Source organism: Dermacentor silvarum, chromosome 8 (assembly GCF_013339745.2).
Source record: "Dermacentor silvarum isolate Dsil-2018 chromosome 8, BIME_Dsil_1.4, whole genome shotgun sequence".
Taxonomy (NCBI): Eukaryota; Metazoa; Arthropoda; class Arachnida; order Ixodida; family Ixodidae; genus Dermacentor; species Dermacentor silvarum.
The window spans coordinates 29,202,766-29,223,611 of record NC_051161.1 but is presented as its reverse complement, the minus strand read 5'-3'; the positions used below and the strand labels follow the sequence as shown (position 1 = coordinate 29,223,611).

Genomic DNA, 20,846 nt, shown 5'->3' with positions numbered 1-20,846 from the left:
TTTCCGACACGTCTACGTCTACCCCGAAACACTTCTACACACGTCTTTATTTCTTTATTTCTTTTTTCTTATTTGTTTTCACGCTGGTGTTTTGAAACAAGAACGCTTGTTGCATCATTTTCACTGAGCTGAAGAAAAACAAAAAACAAATATAGAGTAAATCTTTTGATGGGACTGACAGTTTTTCTGCGTAACTTAATCAGTTTAAATCGTGAATGAAAGGCTTCGCAGTTCCTTTTGTTCTACCGCCATTTGTTTATAATATGAGAAAAGGCAGCTTCTCTCTCACGAACCTTGTGTTAAGCGAGACTGCAACCACACAAACCAAGCGGAATAAACGACGCGACAAAAGAAAAAAAAGTGTCATCACGTGACATTAACAGCAGGCCAAAAGAAGAGATTTGAGTGGATTAAATGACGCTAATGAAAAATTAATTTTCTGTGTTGTCTAATAACATTAAATACGGCTAGAAGTCCCGTTGCGGGAACATGTCTTGTGAAAATAATCAAATCACCGCGGATGCCGTTTCTTTCTTTTGTTTGTCACATCATTTGCTTGCGTTTCTTCATATTGGATACTGCCACTATATGAACAGCAAGCGACCTTGACTTTGTGAAAAGTCAAGTCTTACCAAGTGTAATCGGCGAATAGTCGAAAAAAAAATTTAAAAGAATGCGCACTACACATCTCTTTACTTCGATTTACTACGTCACACTACCACAAGAAAAAAAAAAAGACAGACAAGTAGATAAGTTATCTAATCAAGCTATGACTTTCCCGACCTCAGTTCACATTAAACACGCACACGCACTCTCTAAACTCCCGTCTGGTTCTGACACGGCCGGTATGGTGCAACCACGTCATCACGCGGTGCCTCTGAGATTGTCTGAGCGTGGTGTTCACATGCCATTACATTCTTGAGTGAGGTTCGCAGACTTGATCGCATTTGAAACGCGCGTCACACACAGAAAATAATAATAATAAAAAGAAGCCGTTGCTTTTTTTTTTTTTTTTTTTTTTTTGTAGACGGTCACTTCAGTAAATCGCATTTCTTTGTACGATGGCGACCCAGTCCGCTCTATTCCTCTCCTTCTCTGTAAATCAGCAAACAACGTGCGTACGAACACACAAGAAACAACATGACACAATCCAGGGCTTTACCAACAATGGTTGGTATAGGCGATTCGTCGTTTGACTGCTTAAAATTGTAATTGAAGCTGCGTAAACCACAAGAGCTGTGATAAAACGGCGCGTGACGTATCAGACGATCTCACCATTAGATTGACCTAAAAATTTAGGTTCTGGGATGTTACGTTCCAAAAGCTCGATATAATTATGAGACATTCCGGATTAATGTTGAAATCTGTGGTTCTTCAACGCGCACGTAAATATTTAAAGTTCTTTAGCGCGCACTTAAATAAAATAAACAAACGTTTTTGCATTTCGCCCCCAACGAAAGGCAGCCGCCGCCGCCGGGATCGAACCCGCGACCTTGAGCTTAGCAACGCAACGCTACGCAACGCAATACCTGTGATAGGTCCATAGGTTACCTTAACAAATGCGAAACAAGATTAATTTCGCCGTAGTATTGGTTAAAGGAGGCTGTACATATATGAGCATGCTTATTTTTAACATTTTTTTTTTCACGATTCAGCATTTGCGCTTTGTAATTGAACAGAAATTTAGTCGGTACTTCAGTACTGTGCCATGTTCGTCCTTATTGTGATTGTGTCTACGTTGTTTGCTGATGTGCAGAAAAGTATCGGCTACCCATGCTGAGAACCGTCCACGCTCCTTAGAAGGTCAGTAAAATTTCAGGGACAACGGCACGGCTCACTGGAGCACCCCGTTCCCTTTAATTCTCTTTGGAGACGTTTAGAAATCGATGCCGAGTACTGATCGCGAGCTACCCTCACCCCTGCCAGACCCCGTTCTCCTCTATATATGTTGTCTCAACGCATCGTGCCGTCAGGAACACGTGTGCACAGCTCAAGGAACCAACTCGCGAATCCAGTCGAAGAAGAGGCATGCAGACACAAACGCCGCCTCCCTCAATCCGCACTCTTTCCTGATTGATATTGAACTTTAAGTGGATAGAAATGTTGGTAGATGAAGACTTCAAAACAAGCAAACATTAATTTAACTTCCATTTTATTTAACCGTGAAGGGTTAGAAATGTTTTTGAGTTGCATCCTGTTCCCGACTAAGAAGAACGAAAAGAAAAACTGTACATCGATGACTATGTTGGTATTTACGTTGTTGGTTTGATTATGCTGGCATTTATCCTCGAAGTTGAACGCTGAATGGAGTGATCGGCTCTATCAGCTCTATGACGAGGGTGCGAGTGCCTTAGGCTGTGCTTGCGTACCGACGATTCTATAGAGCGACGCTGCCTGTAGAGCTCCTTCAGTTCTTGAACGCCTCTGAACATTTGGCTCGAAACTTTATATAAACAGTTGTTTTAATATGTCCGGTCTGTCATTCTTCTCTTTAAAGAAAAGAAGAAAAAAAAAGAAAGGAAGAAGCTGCATTCGTCAGCACACCTGTAATTAGTCGCACTTGTATTTCGCGGGTAGTGAGTAACAAAATAAGCAACGAAGATTCTCTTCTCTTATAAAAATATTTTCATATTGGACCTTTTTTTCTGTTTTCTATAGCTTCGTTTACATGAACGCGATGGCCGGGTTTCAGACCGACAAGTCAACTCGACCAGCTTTTGTTGGTTTCATGTAAACATATTGCTATAGTGTAAAGTAACGAAGAATAAGCTGTTCGGCGCAGAGAAACGAACATGGTACGTAGCTGCGTTTTAAATATTTGCAGCTGCGCGTCTTGTGCAATGCCATGGTGGTGGCGTTTCTGTTACCACAGTGAATTTAAATCGTCAGAAGTATTCGTTTTGCGTCTGCAAGTGGCCGGATACGAAATTTCGTTTGACCTGCATGAGGTCATGAGTTATGTGTCAGTAATACTGACGTCTTAACGCTTTGTGTGAGTACTGATATAAGCGATTGGAGAGCTGTCACTACAAGAAAGCGCTCTTATTCTTATTATTATTATTATTATTATTATTATTAATATTATTATTATTATTATTATTATTATTATTATTATTATTATTATTATTATTATTATTATTATTATTATTATTATTTGGTTCCGGTCGCTATAGAGTTGCAACGTTGTGGAGTTGGCGGTGGCAGAGTTTGTTAATCCTTAAAAAAAAAGAAAAAAAAGAAGCACCCGCTTTTGTTTGGTTGGCTTCGTGTTAGGTTTACTGGCATTCAACAAGCATTGTGGAAGGTGCCACACCTTCCTTACCACAACAAGGGTACGACTCGGCTCGCTACCTGGCACCATGTGCACAGGTGACGCTGTGGAAGCAATTACCAAAACACTTGCATTATGCTCTCGCGCGTAAAGGCTGCCATCTCCTCGCGGTTAGAACGCAAGGCTTCGCAAGTCCTCGGTCGCACGTTATCGACGTTTCTACAAAAAAGCTTGCAAGTTCACAACAATACACCGGAATGGCCGTGTTGCCTTTTGGCGTACACTGCTAGCCTCTGCTAGCACATTGCCGTTTTCATAGGGAGATATACTGAAAATATGCGGTCTAGCCATAACGGCAGCGGTGGCAATCATGATATGTCGTTGAAAGGTAAGTAAAAAAGAAACAAAAAAAGAAAGTCAGTGTCATCGTGTGACTCGGAAAAAAAAGGAAAAAAAAAAAAAAAACGCTGAGCGATGTTTAGCGACGAACACGCCGAAGCCCGGAGAAATGGGCGACCGTTTTTTTTTCTTTTTTTTTCTGTTTCGTTCACTGCGGTTTTGAGCACGTTTCACCTGGCGCTACGGCGACGTCACTTCCGGTGCTCACAGCCAGCCGCACTATGCGCACACGACGACGGCACACACCGGAAGCTCAGGCAGCACCAGCCAGCAGCAGCAGAACACAAGCACGAAAGCACGCTGCTTATGTCGAAGCGTCAACTGCGACGTGGCAACGGCAGAAGCATGAAGCAGCAGCAGCAGTAGCAGCGTAGCAGCGATAGCGACACCAACTGCAGCGGGTGCGCGAAGCGTTCTTTCTCTACAGCGGCGTTTCAGACACGGTGCCGACGGTGGCGGGAACCAGGCTGGTGGTCACTTTACCCCGACGGCCACACCGCACCAAGGAGCGGCGGGGCGATGAACGCGGACTCGGGCGCGGACTTGGGCGCGGGCTGGGGCGGATCCTCTTCGCGTGCACTGGAGGTGGCTCGGGGGCACGGCCTGTTGAGGGTTCCGGCGAGGAGGCACACGCGAGGAGAGGAAGGGGGGGGGGGGGGGGGGGTCGTAGGATCGGGAGTGGAGCGCAACAATAGCTGTTAGAAGTTAAGCAGAAGCGCAACAGTTGAGCAGAGAAGGTAGATTGGGACAAAGGAGTTGTGGAGTAACTGGTCTCGTTTGTCTTATTATACCCGCAAGACGGCAGGGACAACACGGGGTGATGACAACACAGGGTGATGCCGTCCCCCTGCACTCCCTCCTGTGCCAAATATACGACACGGAGGTAAGCGTATCTCGATTTAATCTCGACACACTCGCCCCTATAATGCAGCACCGCATTCTGTGGGTCACTACTTACATTCCACAGTCAAGCCAAATCTTTGCAGCAGCTGCGCTCAATCGACACCTTATCCCGTTCTGACGTACTTTGATGCGAATGGCTCGATGCACCAGTTGACCAAGAGCCAGTGTTGTGGGCTAATATTATGGCAGCTTGTCAGTGGCGTAGCCAGATTTTTTTTTTTTTTTTTCTGTGGGAGCGGGGGGGGGGGGGGGGGGCACGTGCCCGGTGTGCCACCCCTTGGCTACCCCACTGTGTCTTGTGTACACTGTCCTTACTTAGACTGTGCCGCAACGAACGCACTTAATTTCTTCATAGGTTTCCATCAGGGCACACATTTGACACTGATATCTGATACCGTTGCACTTTTGTTAATAGTCTCGTGTGAGTGCCAGCGATTAACGGAAGTATACGACACGTAGCGCATGCAGAAGCGAGGATGACGAGAGTTGGCAGCGCACACAGAGCAAGCCCAAAGCACAGAACATGTTTAGACACATCAGCAGGGAAGGTACGAGCGTATACTCTGTAAGAGTCCTGCTAGTGGACATGTCAGTTTCGTCTGCTGCTGAAGTGCTGATTGGCTGTGGCGCCTATAGTTGCTGCGGACGTGCAGCCCAGCCCAACCAATCAGAACTTCGACAGCAGACGAAATGGACATGTCCACTAGGTGGACTCTTACAGAATACCTCCCAAAGAGCACGTATATTTTGGTCTAGTCGGTTCATGGCTGTCGCAGCACACAGCCCATATCAAGAGGCTCGACGGAACTTTGACACACGAGTTTCAAAACTACCAGCCATGTGTAGCTCTTTTTCATTCGGTATTTTGTGTCTCTTGACCTATTGGCTGTATGCTGCGATATCGTGCATAGCACGTATACACCGACGTTCAGGCGCAAGGTTAGAGCTCGCAGGTGAGAGACCACCATATACATGCAGCACCCACATGGCCCACGGCAACGATGTCATGGCAACAGAGCCCTACCCGTGGCTTGCAGTCCATCTCATTCTTATATCGAGTACCAGTGGCGCCGCACCGTATAGTTATTGCTTGCATACGTTTTGCAACGTGAAGAACTTTCGCGAAGCGCGATGCGCGCGACATTCGCCGACACCTGTGCCTTCACTTAGTTGCGGGATGGTCCTGAATTTTCGGGAGCGCAGCTTTCGCACCAAGCGAATTAATGCTGTTTTTCAGTTTTCGCAAGGTTTTTTTGTACATTTAGCACGTACATACGTGTACGTGTCTCTCACGTCTCACGCGGCTGAGTACGTATAGTATTTGGTTCTCTTCCGCTGAGTTATAGCGTACTCCCCGATCGAATACATTTGCTGCGCTTGTCTCAATCAGAGTGAACCTATGCCAAATTGGAAGGTAGGAAAACTCCCGGGAAATGGAGTTAAATAAGCAGTTACTCCCACACATCGGAGTTGCCAGCGCTCCATCGCTTTTAGAGCAACAGAGCTTCTAACACAGCGTTTCCGTCATACCGTTACAGCGTTTGACATCCATCAACACTACTGTGGCGCCATCTTCAGGTATAAATCTAAACACGTTACTGCCTCGGTGCCATCTCTTAGGCCTAATAGCGCCGTAACAATTATTTACTGACCTCAATATTAATTACAAAGCGGCGCTTATGCTTTTTCCTCAGCGTGAGATGAGACTAAGCGATGGCTGATTTTACCATTTACCCTTTGCTGTCACGATGAAGAGCCAGTAACATAGGCGAATTAGGACCAACACGGGCAACCTGTGCACTGCCATGTTGTTACGCAATCATGGGTAGCCGATAGGAGCCGTTTCGGGTAAACTTATACGGGTGCCACACGACGCACTTTCGATCGCGATCGATCCCGATCAGGCTTCATCGCGATCGAAAGTGTCCATTTGACACCCGTATTACAGGAGCTCGGTAAACTCCGCGCACGCGCAGTCGTGGTGGTCGGTATCGATCGCTAACGGATGTACGACGGTAACCGGCGTTGGTAACAGGTAAAACTCTCTAATAGACTCCCTATAGCGTGCGTGGTGTATTCATACCGGGTGCGTAGGAGATTTGCGAGGAGGAGGCGAGGGAGGCATCGACGCCCCGCCTGGAGGCCTCGCGGGCCGCGTGCCACGCGGTCGACCGGAGCCTGCCCCCGGGGCCCGTGTACACGGCGTCCAGGCTGAGGCTGCGAGGCACCTGTTTGCCCCAGTCGGGGCTGACGTCGCGCCTGGGCAGCGGCACGCCGTCGGTGCCCAACTGGTGGAACTCGGCGAGCGAGTAGAGCTTGATGGCGATGTCCCGGCCCACCAGGTTGTGCAGCACGGCCGACACCACCGGGTGGGCGCGCAGCAGCAGCTGCAGCCGCCGCCGCTGCCACGTTAGGTAGGTGCACGGCTCCAGTGCCGTGATGGTCACCTGCGCCAGAGGCAGTGAGGATCTTGCTCAAGAGGGAGAGAAATAGATGAAAGGAAGGCAGGGATGTTAACCAGTCAAGAGTCCGGTCGGCTACCCTACGCTGGGGGAAGAGAGAAGGGGAATACAAAGGAGAGGGGTGGTAGAAGACGTGCACGGAGTGCATTACAGCGTCAAAGGCGCTCGCACAAGTCAGACGTTCTCAGTAAGCACAAAAGTGCCTTCACTGCCTTCTGAGACGATGAGCGGCGGGGGCGATGTTCTAGTAGTGTCTGTTCACTCAGAAGACGATCGCCTATAGTTTCTCGAGCGCGTTCGACATACATTGTCTTTGTTCTTCAAACTGAGGACTGTGGCACAATAGGGGCTCAACTGCACTCCTCGCAGCCGACCTTGATCAAACTCCGTAGTATCTTAAGGTCCCGCCTCTGCGACTTTTGCTCGAATGTTTCTTCAACAATTTCAAGAAGGTCGAGTACGGGAACCAGTGACAAGATGTTGTTGCGCGCACCAATTCTTGCGCATACAATAGCGTTTTTATTGCACAACGGACATGAACATCTATTAGTGAACGCGGATGCACATGGGTAACTTCTTTTTGTTAGCTTAATTTTTGTCTTATTTGCGTTTTGTCTACTTTTTTATTTTTGGTGGACTTGATATGGTTGCGTGTTTGTGGTATGTGCATGCGTGCCTTAAAAGTAGGCGTTGTGGGCCTGTCGGGGGCATTTGCCAGCCTGCTCCCTGCCTATTTCTTTCTCTGTTTGTTGTATACGCGTATGTGTGTTTTAATATCGAAAAAAAATCAACAATCAATCAATCATTTATTTATCGTGCCCAGGAACAATCATGAGGTGTAAGTGCTGGCGCACGCGTACATTAAAGAAAAGAAAAAGACGTAATAAAAACGGCAGGGCAATATCAGTAAAAAAAATAAAATGAAACAATGAATAAATAGAACAATCTTGAAAAGAATAGTGTACATACAAGGCGCAAGGTGAAGAATATGCGAAACTATGACACAACAACACAAAGCTCGGAAAAGAACAATGACAGTAAGTTATGACAAATATTAAGATCATGAAAATAAGCGTTATAAAGACTTTGTATTCTGCGGACGGCTGAATATTGGTGGTGACAGGCAGAAACATGGAAAAGTCAATGTTCTCTGGTGATCTTGCGCGGAACACGAAACATGAAATAATAATAATAATAATAATAATAATAATAATAATAATAATAATAATAATAATAATAATAATAATAATAATAATAATAATAATAATAATAATAATAATAATAATATAAACCCTTTTATTATAGCACCCAGAAACAGCAGCGGAGCCTTTTAACTGGTGCGCTTAAAAAGTAATATGCAAAACACAACGCATAGAGAAGCCAAATGTGCTAGAGAAAACAATGTGAGGTAGAGAAACAAATAGGGTAAAAGAAAACGATTAGGCAGGCGTAAGAGGGAATTAATCCTAATTAATCCTACAACATAATTATCTACACATGTACAGAACACAGAGAAAGAACTCTTAGATATATCAACTACAGGCAGAATGCTTATTACATATTGCCATGCGCGTATTATAACAGTTGGCTGTGTAGTGGGTGTGCCGCTTCTGCGGAAGCTGAGGTCGACGACGACCAAGACGCACTTTCAGTGAAGGTGTCGGACGGAAACTGTGTGCTTCCATTAGAATCAAATCAATTATTTTTGCCATATGTATAGTAACGTGACTATATTTTTTTAATACGAGCCATTGGGCAGTGACTACTGCAGCAATAAGGTCGCGCAGAAAACACCGAATGCTGTCTGGTGTACTTTTGAAGGCACGGAAAATTGTACTTGATCAAGAAGCGCTGGGCAATGCAAAGTACCATGGACCACCTTATAGAGGAAAAAATAACTGTTTTAATGCGTCTTGTTTTAAAGGTGCGAGTTGCGCTATTTTTGAGAGGGCAGGAATATGGTTGCCAGAACGGCAAAAGCGGTTCTTGAAAATATATATTAATTTATTCTGGACGCGTTCAATGAGGTCAGAATTAAATTTGCACGTTCGCCCCCAACTACAGAGGCGTACTCTAGTAGTAGAAGGCGCACAACAGATTAAAATCTCAGAAAGGCAGCAAGTCATGCGATATGCGACAAATACCAAGAGCGCGAAGGGCACGTTGTTTCACATATTTAGTGTGCGAAGAGAAGCGAAGAGTTTTGTAAAAGTACACACCAAAATATTTTGTTTTATTGACACTGGGCAATGGATCATCACTAAGTGTGATACGAAAATTGCACACGGTGTGTTTTATAATAGTAATAATGCATGTTATGTGGAGAAAGGGGCAGCATCAGTTTCGCAACTATATCTTTGGATAGCTGGCTCAAATATAGTCTACCCTTCCGTTTGTCTACAGTTATTAAACAACAACAAAACAAAAGAAGATATTTTCTCTCCAGGCATGTGTATTTACCCTATCTTTATCTCACACAAGGCATAGCAAGAGTCAGAAATGTTCTTGTTTTCTTTTTTCGTTGAAAGTTATTGCCAGCCAACAAGATGGCAGAACTGGTGTGATCCCACAAGAAGAAACGCTTCGCGCTTTAACATTACACGTGGAAGGCGCAGATGCAATACAATCACTCTAGACAGATGATGGCTGCTTCCTAATCAAGAACGCGACGGTCAGCTCCGCAGTACGGGCGATATTTATTTACAATGGCACGGTCGATCGCATTGGAACAACACAGGAGCTAGTATAAGAAGAAGCTGCAGAACATCGAATTTGCAAGGTTACCGAGCGTAATAAACACAAGCGCTCATGCACTAGCAACCGCACTTTAATCGAAAAAAGAGAAGCTATACCCTCCACGACGCATGCGCAGATACCAGACCATCGCACACGGAGGGAAAGTAACACATAGGTAAAATCCAACAATTCAATAACAATATACTGTACATCGTTTATTTAAACACACTGAGCTTTGTGGAAAAAACAATAACGACTTTTCAATAGTACTACAAGTATAAAACTCACCTGAAATAACTTATCACTACCTATAGGACAGGACTCGTATTCTGGAGAGTCGATGAATTCGTTGGGTTCTACGTAGTGGAGCAATACGTCTTCGCAGGTCACTTGCAGCCTGCACATTGAGGGATGAAGGTCACGATGTCACACGACGAGCACAAAGTGTGCGAATATATTCGAATGATTTCGAGTAATGAATCGAATATTGCCCTATTTGATTCGATCTTCAAATCGAATAGTTGCTGTTCACAGATACGAATACTTTTCGAATAGTTATACGTAGTGGAGCACGCTAAGTGGCCCAGTGAGTCGGACTTTACCAGCTAAAGTGCCATCAAGCGCACTCACCAATAACTCCCGAGTATGCGAATAAACTGCTTATTTTTGCTCCTATAGTTCTCCATTTCTGCTTGTAATAAACGACACTTCATAACGTGCAATCTAATGGCAGACTAACGTTGTGAATCTACTATGAAATTTGTTTTGTATTAATGGCGAGAACGGTTCGATTCGATTCGCTTTTGGCATTATTCGATTCGTATTTGATTCGGTCGCAAAAATTACAGTTCGCACACCCCTATACACAGGACTATCGCGCTCATCAGAGAAGCACTATTCTAAAATGGCAGCAAGTTGCCTCGCCCCACGACACGGACTTAAACCAACTAGTTCATCTCATTGTTAAGGTCGTACTATAGTTGGACAATTGTGTCTGTGAAGCACTTTGTTGGAGTTGATCTGAGCACCTCACCTCGGCTACAGTCAGATGTAATAGCCTCTTGGCAGCAGCCAAGCAAAGTATAGTCATTACGAAAACGCCAGTATCCGTAGGACATTGTATTTCAACACGAAAGGCCGCGCGAAGGTGGTCGTGCGTTTATACTCACCTGCCGGTTAGCAGTATGGACACCCGTTGGTCCGCCGCGGTGACGCCCTCTGTGGCGTACCTGCGTTCGGCGGGGAGCTGCACCACTTCGGCAGCACGTGTCAGGTCCACGAATCGATTCTTGCTCACCTGCGGTCGGCGAGCGTATATTGATCGATTGATTGATTGATTGATGATCGAGTGAGTGAGTGAATGAATTAGTTAGTGAGTGTATTGATTGATTGATTGAGTGACGAATGATTGGGTGAATGAATGAATGAATGAATGAATGAATGAATGAATGAATGAATGAATGAGATGAGTGAGTGAGTGAGTGAGTGAGTGAGTGAGTGAGTGAGTGAGTGAGTGAGTGAGTGAGTGAGTGAGTGAGTGAGTGAGTGAGTGAGTGAGTGAGTCATCGATCGATGGTTAACTTAACATCGCTTATCTCGATGAAAAAAATGACCAGAAAGGACGGGCAACAAATACCTTTAATTCCTCTGCCTTTCCTAGCGTATTGGCGTGTAGTTTCAATATATGCGATGTGAAAACAAGAAGCTAGCTTTCTTGCGCACGCTTGGTCGAATTATTTACCGAAGACTGTAATGGGTTTCTTGGTTCGAACCTCCATCAACACGAAAACCTGCCGCGAACTATTGAGCCCATGCGAGTCTAGCAGTCACCACACCAGAAAAAAAAAAAAAAAAAGTGACAGAAAGCTCTGTCGCGAATACAGCAACCGGTTAGTCGTATATTTGTTGTATATTTGTATATAGTGTATTTGTTGGACTGTTTGGCGATTCTTCTCGTAATCCCGTGATTATCCGCGCTGTTTAGTCAAGGACCTGGTCACACTGGCGCAGTAATTGGCCAAAATCTCCCTCATAAATGTCGCAGGAGGGGGATCGCTGGAACACACATTAGATAGCTGTAGAGTAGAAGACACAATCCGACTCGCGTACCCGAGAACCCAAAGCTGCTTCGCTTTTGCTGGCACCCCATCGACTTGCGCCCCTCAAGCGGGACAGAAGCCTCTTGAGTTCCTCACTCTCTGTTAGTCCGGCACTGCCGCAGTGAACTTAACGGAGGTGGTGTACTATGCAAAGTTGTTCCGTGATGTTCCATGTTCCCGTTATTTCTCGCGAACCGAATAGACATCCTAGCTGGTACTCACCTGGTAGGGCAGGAACATGCGCTCGTAGAGGGTTCTCAGGTGCGTCGGCATGCGGGGCGGCAGCGCTCGCCAGGCCAGGCGTAGCGCGTGCGCCGCGTTCACCAGCAGGCAGGTCAGGTGCCAGGCGAGAACGTCGGGCGCGCACACCACCAGGCCGGCCCAGATGCTGGTCAGCGCAAAGCTCAGCGTCAGCAGCCAGCGCAGCACCAGCGACGACAGCGAGAACCGGTGCGGCACCAGGAACGCCGCCGCGAAGCAGATCTGGGCGCCCTGAGCCATCACGTCACACCGACTTCAACTGGTATACTGACCCGACTTGTAGAGTCACGTATACTTCTATCGTGCGCCAAACGACCGAACCTATTTCATTTGGTAATTTGCTGTTGCTACTTTCTTGTCTGTAAGAGCGCTGTCGTGTAGGAATTTCGCCGTGGAAAAGTAGCGAAAGCCATTCCGCCTTGTGTCTGTCACCTTATGTGTGAATAAAGGGAACAAGCTATATAAAGTGAAGACCGTATCGCCCGTTTCTTCGCAGCATATCGGTTTGGCGAGCTGGCTATTGCAGGTTTCAACTAAAGGTACCGCAAGGTAAAATGACAACGAAAGATGAGACTATAATGAGCTCGCATCCCTGTGTCCGTGTTTCTGAGTTGCGTCTATAGCTTTATGAGAAGACCTATAGGAACACGCCGCTCCTTTCACCACACAGCCACGTGTGGTAGATATACCGTTCGTGTTGCTCGCCGCGCACCTGCCATAGGATGTGCTGCGCGTCCTCCCAGGACTCGCAGCCTCCGGCAGCGTTGGCGGCGTTGGGCAGCGATACGTTGACGACAGAGCGCCGATACACCGAGGATGATGACCCCTTGCTGTGGCTGACCGGGGCCTGGGGCAGCTGCACCATGGATCAGGGCATCGCCGCAGCAGGAGGAGGGCCGCCTCCCGCTCCCGCCACCGCCGCCGCCGCCGCCCCACCACCGTGCAGGCTCGGCCGCCCTCCTACCGGTGGCCTCCGAAGCTCAGCATTGCTGCGTAAAACTCCTGCACGAGACACGTCGGTGGCGTCAGCAACGGCGTCGCATGTGGTCCACGACATCGTGGTCGCTCAAGATAGCTTACGGCATATTCAGCTGGTTGTCTTCGAGCACTATGGAGTGCTCTAAGATGTGATCTTCGGCATCGTATATATATATATATATATATATATATATATATATATATATATATATATATATATATTGCGCATGGCGTTAGAACACCAGGACAGCCTACAGGTACACAAACACGAAAACCGAACGACTGAAGTGCACCACTGCTTCAGTCTTTTTCCTTCGTGTTGGTGACTTGGTGTCCCCGAGCTTGGTGTTCTTACGCTGTACGCAAGAATCACGGAACCTCACCATGCAGTCAGCCCAGTTTCAAGCCTCTATTGATTGAGAAATGCGTTCGGTTGGTTTTGCTCGCGCCCGATCTGTTCTTGAAAAGATCAATAAGGATTCAGCTACGGCTAGCTTTATGCAGCATTCGGTTTTCGTCGCTGGCTTCCGCGCGAAAGACAACACCAAGAAGGACAAGGACGAACAACTGCGCAACTGTCAAGTGTATATTGTTTGCAAGCACATGTCAAATCACAAGACATGAAGGGGTCACAGTGAGAAAGAAAAGAAGATGCATAAAAAGATAAAACGGTCGCATATCAACGATTTATCAACTAGATAAAGACGTCCTTGACATTGCGAAAACAGAAGCGTCAATATGAGTCCATTTTGCATCTTTTTATGTACATTTTCATCTCCCACTACTACCCCCTCTTGCCTTATATATATATATATATATATATATATTTGACACGCGTTTGCGAACAATGGGCTGTTGAAAGTCTATATATATATATATATATATATATATATATATATATATATATATATATATTTGACACGCGTTTGCGAACAATGGGCTGTTGAAAGTCGCGCATTTTAACGCGACAGCGTTAAAGGCTCTGTGTCGCAGAAAATCCGGTGTCGGCGTCGGCGGTGTTGTCCGTTAGAGAAAAATAATCCCGAACTACGCAGGCCCTCCCCGTGGTGCATAGGCGTCACTGAACTAATTGAATTTCTCAAAGTAAAATGCTTCAGAAAATTCTTAAAGTACGACTTACACACAACCAACAGACATGATAGCGTCGGATTGTAATTTGAATACAGGAGAAAACATAAACACGGAAACTTAAACACAAATTCATTTTCCAGCTGCCGTTTGAGGTCTGTCTTAGTGGGAGTGGCGCGATCCGCTCGGTTCCTTGTTACACCATACAGATGGCGCTCGCCTCCGCGCATCCACGGCAGCAGCGGATCCCGCCGTGCGGAGAAAAAAAAAGAACCAGAAAGCTTGCCTTCGTGCATAGCGTTCGCCACCAGCGTTTGCAGGTAAAAATTACGGTTACATAAGCTACAGTTGCCGGGAAGCGTGAGAAGCAGTCAATGATCTTTGAATGCTATCGCGTTCCACTCTTAAAGGCGAAGTTTAAGCGTTCTCCAAGTTTTTTTTTTCGTTATTTTCCTCTTTGGTGTTGTCTTTCGTGCAGAAACCTGCGCAGTAAACTGAATGGTCCTGGGAAGAACGCTCCGAGGATCTCTGATTCGTTGGTCATGCCTGCCCGGAGATTTGAGCAGATATGACCGATGTGCAGTCACGTCTCATCGGCCGCTTCCGTTGTTCGGCGCGTAATGGTTTCGGTGGTACGTTCTGCGGTGGCGTCGCAACCTCCTTTATTACGACATAGCGCTTGTTATGAACAATGCAATTGCCACTACGATAAAATGTGAAACGCAGCCCCGTCAGTTTTATACAATGGTTATAGTCCAGAAGCTGTTAACTGCGTTCTAGTAAATTTCTTGCATAAAACCGCAATGGGTAAATGAGTTTAGGGATGTCTGTGTTTTCAAGAGTGCAATAAAGACCAAGTATTGTGGCTAGGATAAATAACATTGTCTTACGAAAACGTCGCGAAGACGATATTAAATGCAAAATGCTGGGACTGCTCAATGGTAGGGCGAGCTGTATATATGCAACCTCCCTCTCATTCCTTATTTTCTCTCGGTCTCTCTCTCTAGCTCACACTTAGTTTGACTTAAAAAATAAAACGGTAAACACATCGTTATTGTTTGGCCGACAATATGTTATCAACAAATGATTATTTGTGGCGCGCAGGGACTGCGTCACACAAGTACCTGACAATCCATATGTCCTCCACAGAGCCCCTGTATAGTCATCCACACAATATTGCGGGCCATGAAATCTGAGAAAAAGCTTAATATCTCCACAGCCTCACAACGCATCCCGGTATTTGCATTTGGGGCCTCGACTAGAATATGCTAACAACATTGTCGTAGTTTTACTGGCTATTGCTACAGGCTGCTCGGGAATTGAACGTTTTTAGAGATCACGTTGTCTGTAAACGTTTATGGTTGACTGTACGTACAATATATTGCACAATGACCTAAATCTTTTTCAAATATAACTCTAATTGGGTTAAGTAAAATATGTATTCCTTATATGTGAAGTCGGATGCATGTGGAACTCTATGCAAGTAGTTTAATCATATTCTTTCCGTCACCTTCCGAGCAAATCGACTCTAATTTGCAATAGACTGTTGAGTCATCACAGATGACGAAAATCACCCGTGATATGGGCGTTCTGAGTAACGCGAAACGACATATAATACTGAGTTCAGGATGCAGAATCAACGTATCACGCCTACCACGCAATGCTACATGTTCATCTCTGCATTTAGACAAGAAAATCGTTTTTTTTTTTTTTTTTTTTTTTACGGCAACAAACATCAGAAGACTGCTACTTCATCCATGTACTCTCCAATCCATCTCCGTTGAGATGATGCTTTCAACATGCCCCCGACCGTGATATGTAAACAAAACATCCATTTATTACGCTCATTGTAATGTACCAGTTGGTAATAAGGACCGAAATGCAAAACGATTATGTCACTGCGTTGTCTTCGGGTCTTAGAAGGATATAAGGCTCGTTAGGCACAATAGTGCTTAACGAGCCTGAATTCACGCTATTATGCACAATAGTGCATAATAGCGTGAATGGTGTGGTATGGTATGCCTTATCTGATGGCGCCGTGAATGGCTCACTTCACTTCGTCACCATCTTCACTGTCTCCTTCTCAGAAACTACTTGTGTACCCTTTCTCTGGGCATATTGCTACAAGGCAACAGCATTCTACGGAGAAAAGCCGTCGCTGTAGCGAAGACGACGATGAGAACGGTGTTGTTCAGCGTGCGAGCTGTCCGCCATTTTGTTCAGAGCCTCGCCCCTCACCAGTGTACGTTCTGTATATGGTCGCAGCTTGCGTTTTGTTCACGTAACAATTTTGTATACTGACCATGACGCAGCCTATACTCCGACCGACGTACTTCTATCATTTACCTCCAATAGAGAGTTTCAGATTAGGGGGACCCAAGCGTTGGGGCGTCTTAGCACATTGCGCATGCGCAGTACCGTGGCCCCATGTGCTAAGGCGCCCCGACGCTTGCGTCCCCCTAATCTCAAACTCTCCAATAACTCTCTCTCTCTCCTTCTCTCTCCCACAGCGATAGAAAGAAAGAGAGAAAGGGACGCTCGGCGAACACGTGACGTCCATTCCGGCGGACGAGCATCGCTGCACCGTTAGCGCCGGCCGCACGGCGGGGCCACTACCGCCGACGGTCGCCTCGATGCCGGCCGCTGATGCGCTGTCCCGTTACGCTATGCGGAGCAGCCGAGCGGCTCGGGTCGCCCTATAGCCTAGCCTGGGCGCCCGGTTCGCGACGTGCTTGCCGGAGACCCGCTTTCTTTTTCTGGCTCTCGGGCCATTTCGGCCATTTGCGCGGTTGGCGGCCGGACGGAGTAGGAGGGGGAAATATTTACAAGGCATGTACGGTCGAATAGCTGAACAGGACGACACGTGCTGTGCAGCGGCTCGGGCTACGCGTTATCATACATTATGCCGCTGCTTGCAACGCGCCAGGGAACATGTGGAGCTGTAAATGGGGTCGCGTGCCTCTCGACGATTAATACCTTTTCCTCGCGCACGAAGTTTCGGCGCAACTTTAACCAAAAAGCCGTATCTAACTATACAGTGTTGCTAAAACGCGTACTAACTTAAAAAAGAAAAGAAAAAGATCGGCGGTACGTCGTGTTATATGCGTGCGTGCGTGCTTTTATGTGTGTCTGATGTGTGTTTGTGCGCGCGCGTGTGTGTGTGCGTGTGTTGATGTCGTTTCTCTCTGTTCATTTGGCAATCAACTGTTGTGTAAGCCTGGAAAAGATAAGTTGCCCCTATTCCCAGTATCACCAAATCAATCAATCGAATTTGTGCTGCTGGTGTGTCATCTCGGTGCACTGTCATGTCACGCATTCTGATAGAGAAACGCATGCTGCCTCCTTCACGGTGCGAATGTTGCTGAAATTGGTGATTTAGAACGGCGAAGAAGCAGCACAAACATGGAACTATATACTTTTTAAGAACAATTTGGCAAATTGAGTTTGTAGAAGCTCATTGTTTGAGCGACTGTGCCGAGCAAGATTTCAGCACGAAGAAGCTGGGCTTTTATTTCTCGTGGTCAGCGTCGTAAACGTTTCGTCATGCGCTATGTTTAATCCAGAACAGACGAACTTCCGTCAAACCTCAGGCTTCACAAAGTTGAGGAGCATACAGGGTGTCCCAACTTCCATGCACCAAGATTTCAAAATGTGCAAATGTGACGTAGCTGGACAGAACCAAGGTAATGTTGTTTGCCGTCGCTTGGGGATAGTCAGATTATTTTTTGCCTTGCGCCTGATTACCTCATTAGTCTTACTTAATAAACTTCTCAGATACTTTAATTAGTTGAAAAGTGTCAATGAGAAAATTCTAGAGCAACAAGAGAAATTCTCGATACAGCTTTCTGCTGCTCAATAAGTGCTGCATGAAACTGTTTTTCCTAGCGTGAAAGAAGCCTGCGAATACACGCAAAATTGCCGCATGACTGGCCGCTCGAGGCACTTTGCGTGTATTCGCGGGCATCTTTCACGCTCGGAAAAACACTCTTATGTAGCACGTATTGAGCAACGGAATGCAGTATCAGGAGTTTTTCGTGGTGCTCTACAATTTTCTTATTAAAACTCTTAATATAATTATAATATTTGAGAAGTTGAGCAATTAATTAAGATTAAGTATCTAAATTATCGTAATGCAAAAATTAATCTGAGTATCTCCAAGCCACGGCAAACAACATCAGCTTGGTTCTGTCCAGCTACGTGGCATTTGCATATTCAAAATCTTGGTGCATAATAGTTGGGAGACCCATTATATCGATAAAGCAAAGTGGCGGAAGCTCACGGTGAAAAGCAATTGAAGGCGAAGAAAAGTAAAAAAAAAACATAATAATAAAGAAGAACTAGGAGGAGGAAGAGAACAGCCATGAAAACACTAATGCTTTACTTTTTTCAATTTTCTAAAATCTATTTTAGCGCCATTTTCCAGTCGCTCTCGTTTCTCCGATCTCCTGACAAGTGGCTACCGTTTCACTGTGCAGATAAAAACGTAAAACCGCCATGCAGAACAATATAGTCGACAACGTGTAACTGTTTAAGAACCAGCTTTGTTACTACTACTTAGTAATTTGTGAAGAAAGAAGTACCGTGAAGAGTATACTACGATAGCAGTGTCGACTTGGACAGAAATGGAAGACGCTTTACTTCAAAATAAAATAGAAGCGCCCAGAGGAGGGCCTTCCTCAGTGCTGCCCTAAATTCAGCTTTATGTCTTTTTCACAATAAAAGAAAAGGGAATAGCTATTTACGAAGAAGTTGCATCGCTCATTGCCTACACATCTGACTCTGACTTCGATTACCGCCCAGCGCTTTGGAGAGTTATTAACCACTGATTCGTACTACCGTCTACAGAGGCCTCTTGAGACACTCGTTTGTTTCTAGCTGTTTCTTTTGCAGTCCAGAACAATTATCAGTTGCGACGCGCGCAGGCCTAATGTGCAAACCCAATAATCTAGCCATTAGTATGCGTCCAAGTCAAGAATACGTTAATCTGAGCAGGCGCTTCTCATTTCGTATTGTCGGCCGAGCGGGCGAAAATTGATTTTCTTATTGTCGTTGCCGTGTTTGTCCCGAGTGCGGCGCGCCGGTGCCTCGTTACCATCAATTAGTAGATCAATTAGCAAAATGACAATCACGTCTCGTTTTCCTCTTCTCCTAGTGGCGGCGAGATCAGCGGCCGTAACAAACGCGCCCGTCTGCTGGTCGACTCATTTGTACTGGCGCAGATCGCATCAGAGAAAGAGAGCGTAAGCGAAGTCACGGGCGCTCGGTTATTCGAGTGCGCTCTAGGCAACAGAATGCACACAGAGCTTCTGTCAGATGTTTCGAAGCCATTTAGCGAGTGGCAAGATTTGTCGCAGGGCACATCTGCAGAGTCCCTTTCAGAGTTCGGAGTTCCAGCGGTAATAGTTGCGTTCTGAAAACCACGCAAGTTGCACTCTATATATGCCATTATGTGTGGCTTTGCATTGAAATCACGAGAGGCAGCACGAAGGTCAATTCGCTCGCTGTAGCCGCCGCGCTTCCTCACTCCAGCGTTTTGACTGCGAGTTTCCGCGGTCATCGAGAGAGGTGTGTTCATGTCTAGCTGTGCGTGCGTGACAGCATGCTTGTTAATTTAGTTAGTAAGCGAATGTTTACAAAGTTATACGGCCGATAAAGCTACTATCCTTACTTTGTATAGCCGTCTAGTAATTTGCTATCGCAATCGATGTTTCGCCTTTAGGGCGAAACTGCGACTTTAAACAAAAATTAATACGGTCCCTTTACGGCAGTCCGACAGCGAATCTATGCAAGCCTGCAGTGGTTTCGAGACACTTAAAGTTGGTATTAAAAATAATCATACGGCATAACCGTACATAGCACTGCGCACTGGGTGAGTTTGCAGTAGCGTAGTGCAGGCGGTCGACCAACGCGCAGAGCGAATTCGACAAAAGTGCAATTTGTGTCTTCGTATTCCCTTTGTATTCTGTGTGAGACGCTGCTTGTACATCACGACAAAAGGGAACTGCTCCCGCCTCCCGGTCAACGATTCAGCACGGTCAGTGATTCAGCGATCTCGAATGAACTCGAACAAGTTTTCGTTCTCTTCCCCTTCCTAATTGTGAGTTGGCTTTGTTACAACACAGTAGTGCTATTAAAAAAGCTAGATATAAAGGCAAAGTTAATGTATTCTTGAACGTTATGCTCGCACGAATGATGGGTGAGTTCAGTTTGAGTCAAGTTTGTTCGCCTCCTAGCTACAGTCCTTGTTTTAAGCAAGCGTAATATTTATCTTTTTAAAAGCAATACGTAAACAAAGTAAGACCTTTCAGTGCATGATAATTCAGGAATTCACGGTCATAGCTATCTTATTATTCCTTCTCCAGACAGGTGGTCAAAACGAAACAGCAGATATGAAGTGTAACAGCACCATATCTACACGTTCACAGCTCACAGGCCCTTCGCTCGATGTCTGCGCGCGCTCTAGACTACGCAATGTGCCGTGCGTCTGTGCGTCAATGTGTCTGTAGCCGTGCGGCTGACAGAACCCAACGGACACATTTTTCTCTGTGCGCAAAGTAAACGGTTCGTGCATTAGCGCTGTGAGAAACTGAACTTCTATCAGAAGTCAGAAGTTACTCGCGACCACGTTGGCCGTGGTGGGCCGCGTTC

General features: G+C 46.0%; 1 protein-coding gene across 3 annotated transcripts in view; it reads right to left on the bottom strand.

Annotated features, from left to right (window-relative positions):
* The window catches only part of LOC119460940 (blood vessel epicardial substance), a 51,392-nt gene that overhangs the window by 6,079 nt on the left and 24,467 nt on the right, over positions 1 to 20,846 (bottom strand). Inside the window, exons 2-7 of one of the 3 annotated variants that reach the window (XM_037722082.2) lie at positions 12,844 to 13,133; positions 12,093 to 12,362; positions 10,941 to 11,068; positions 10,060 to 10,168; positions 6,657 to 7,020; positions 4,154 to 4,273 (exon numbers count right to left, since the gene is read on the bottom strand). In XM_037722082.2, coding sequence (XP_037578010.1) covers positions 4,154 to 4,273; positions 6,657 to 7,020; positions 10,060 to 10,168; positions 10,941 to 11,068; positions 12,093 to 12,362; positions 12,844 to 12,996 — 1,144 coding nt within the window. In that variant the 5' untranslated portion in view covers positions 12,997 to 13,133. Of the gene's footprint in view, positions 1 to 3,262; positions 4,274 to 6,656; positions 7,021 to 10,059; positions 10,169 to 10,940; positions 11,069 to 12,092; positions 12,363 to 12,843; positions 13,134 to 20,846 lie in introns of those variants that run through there. The other 2 variants (XM_049671845.1, XM_037722083.2) reach the window with 2 other exon arrangements.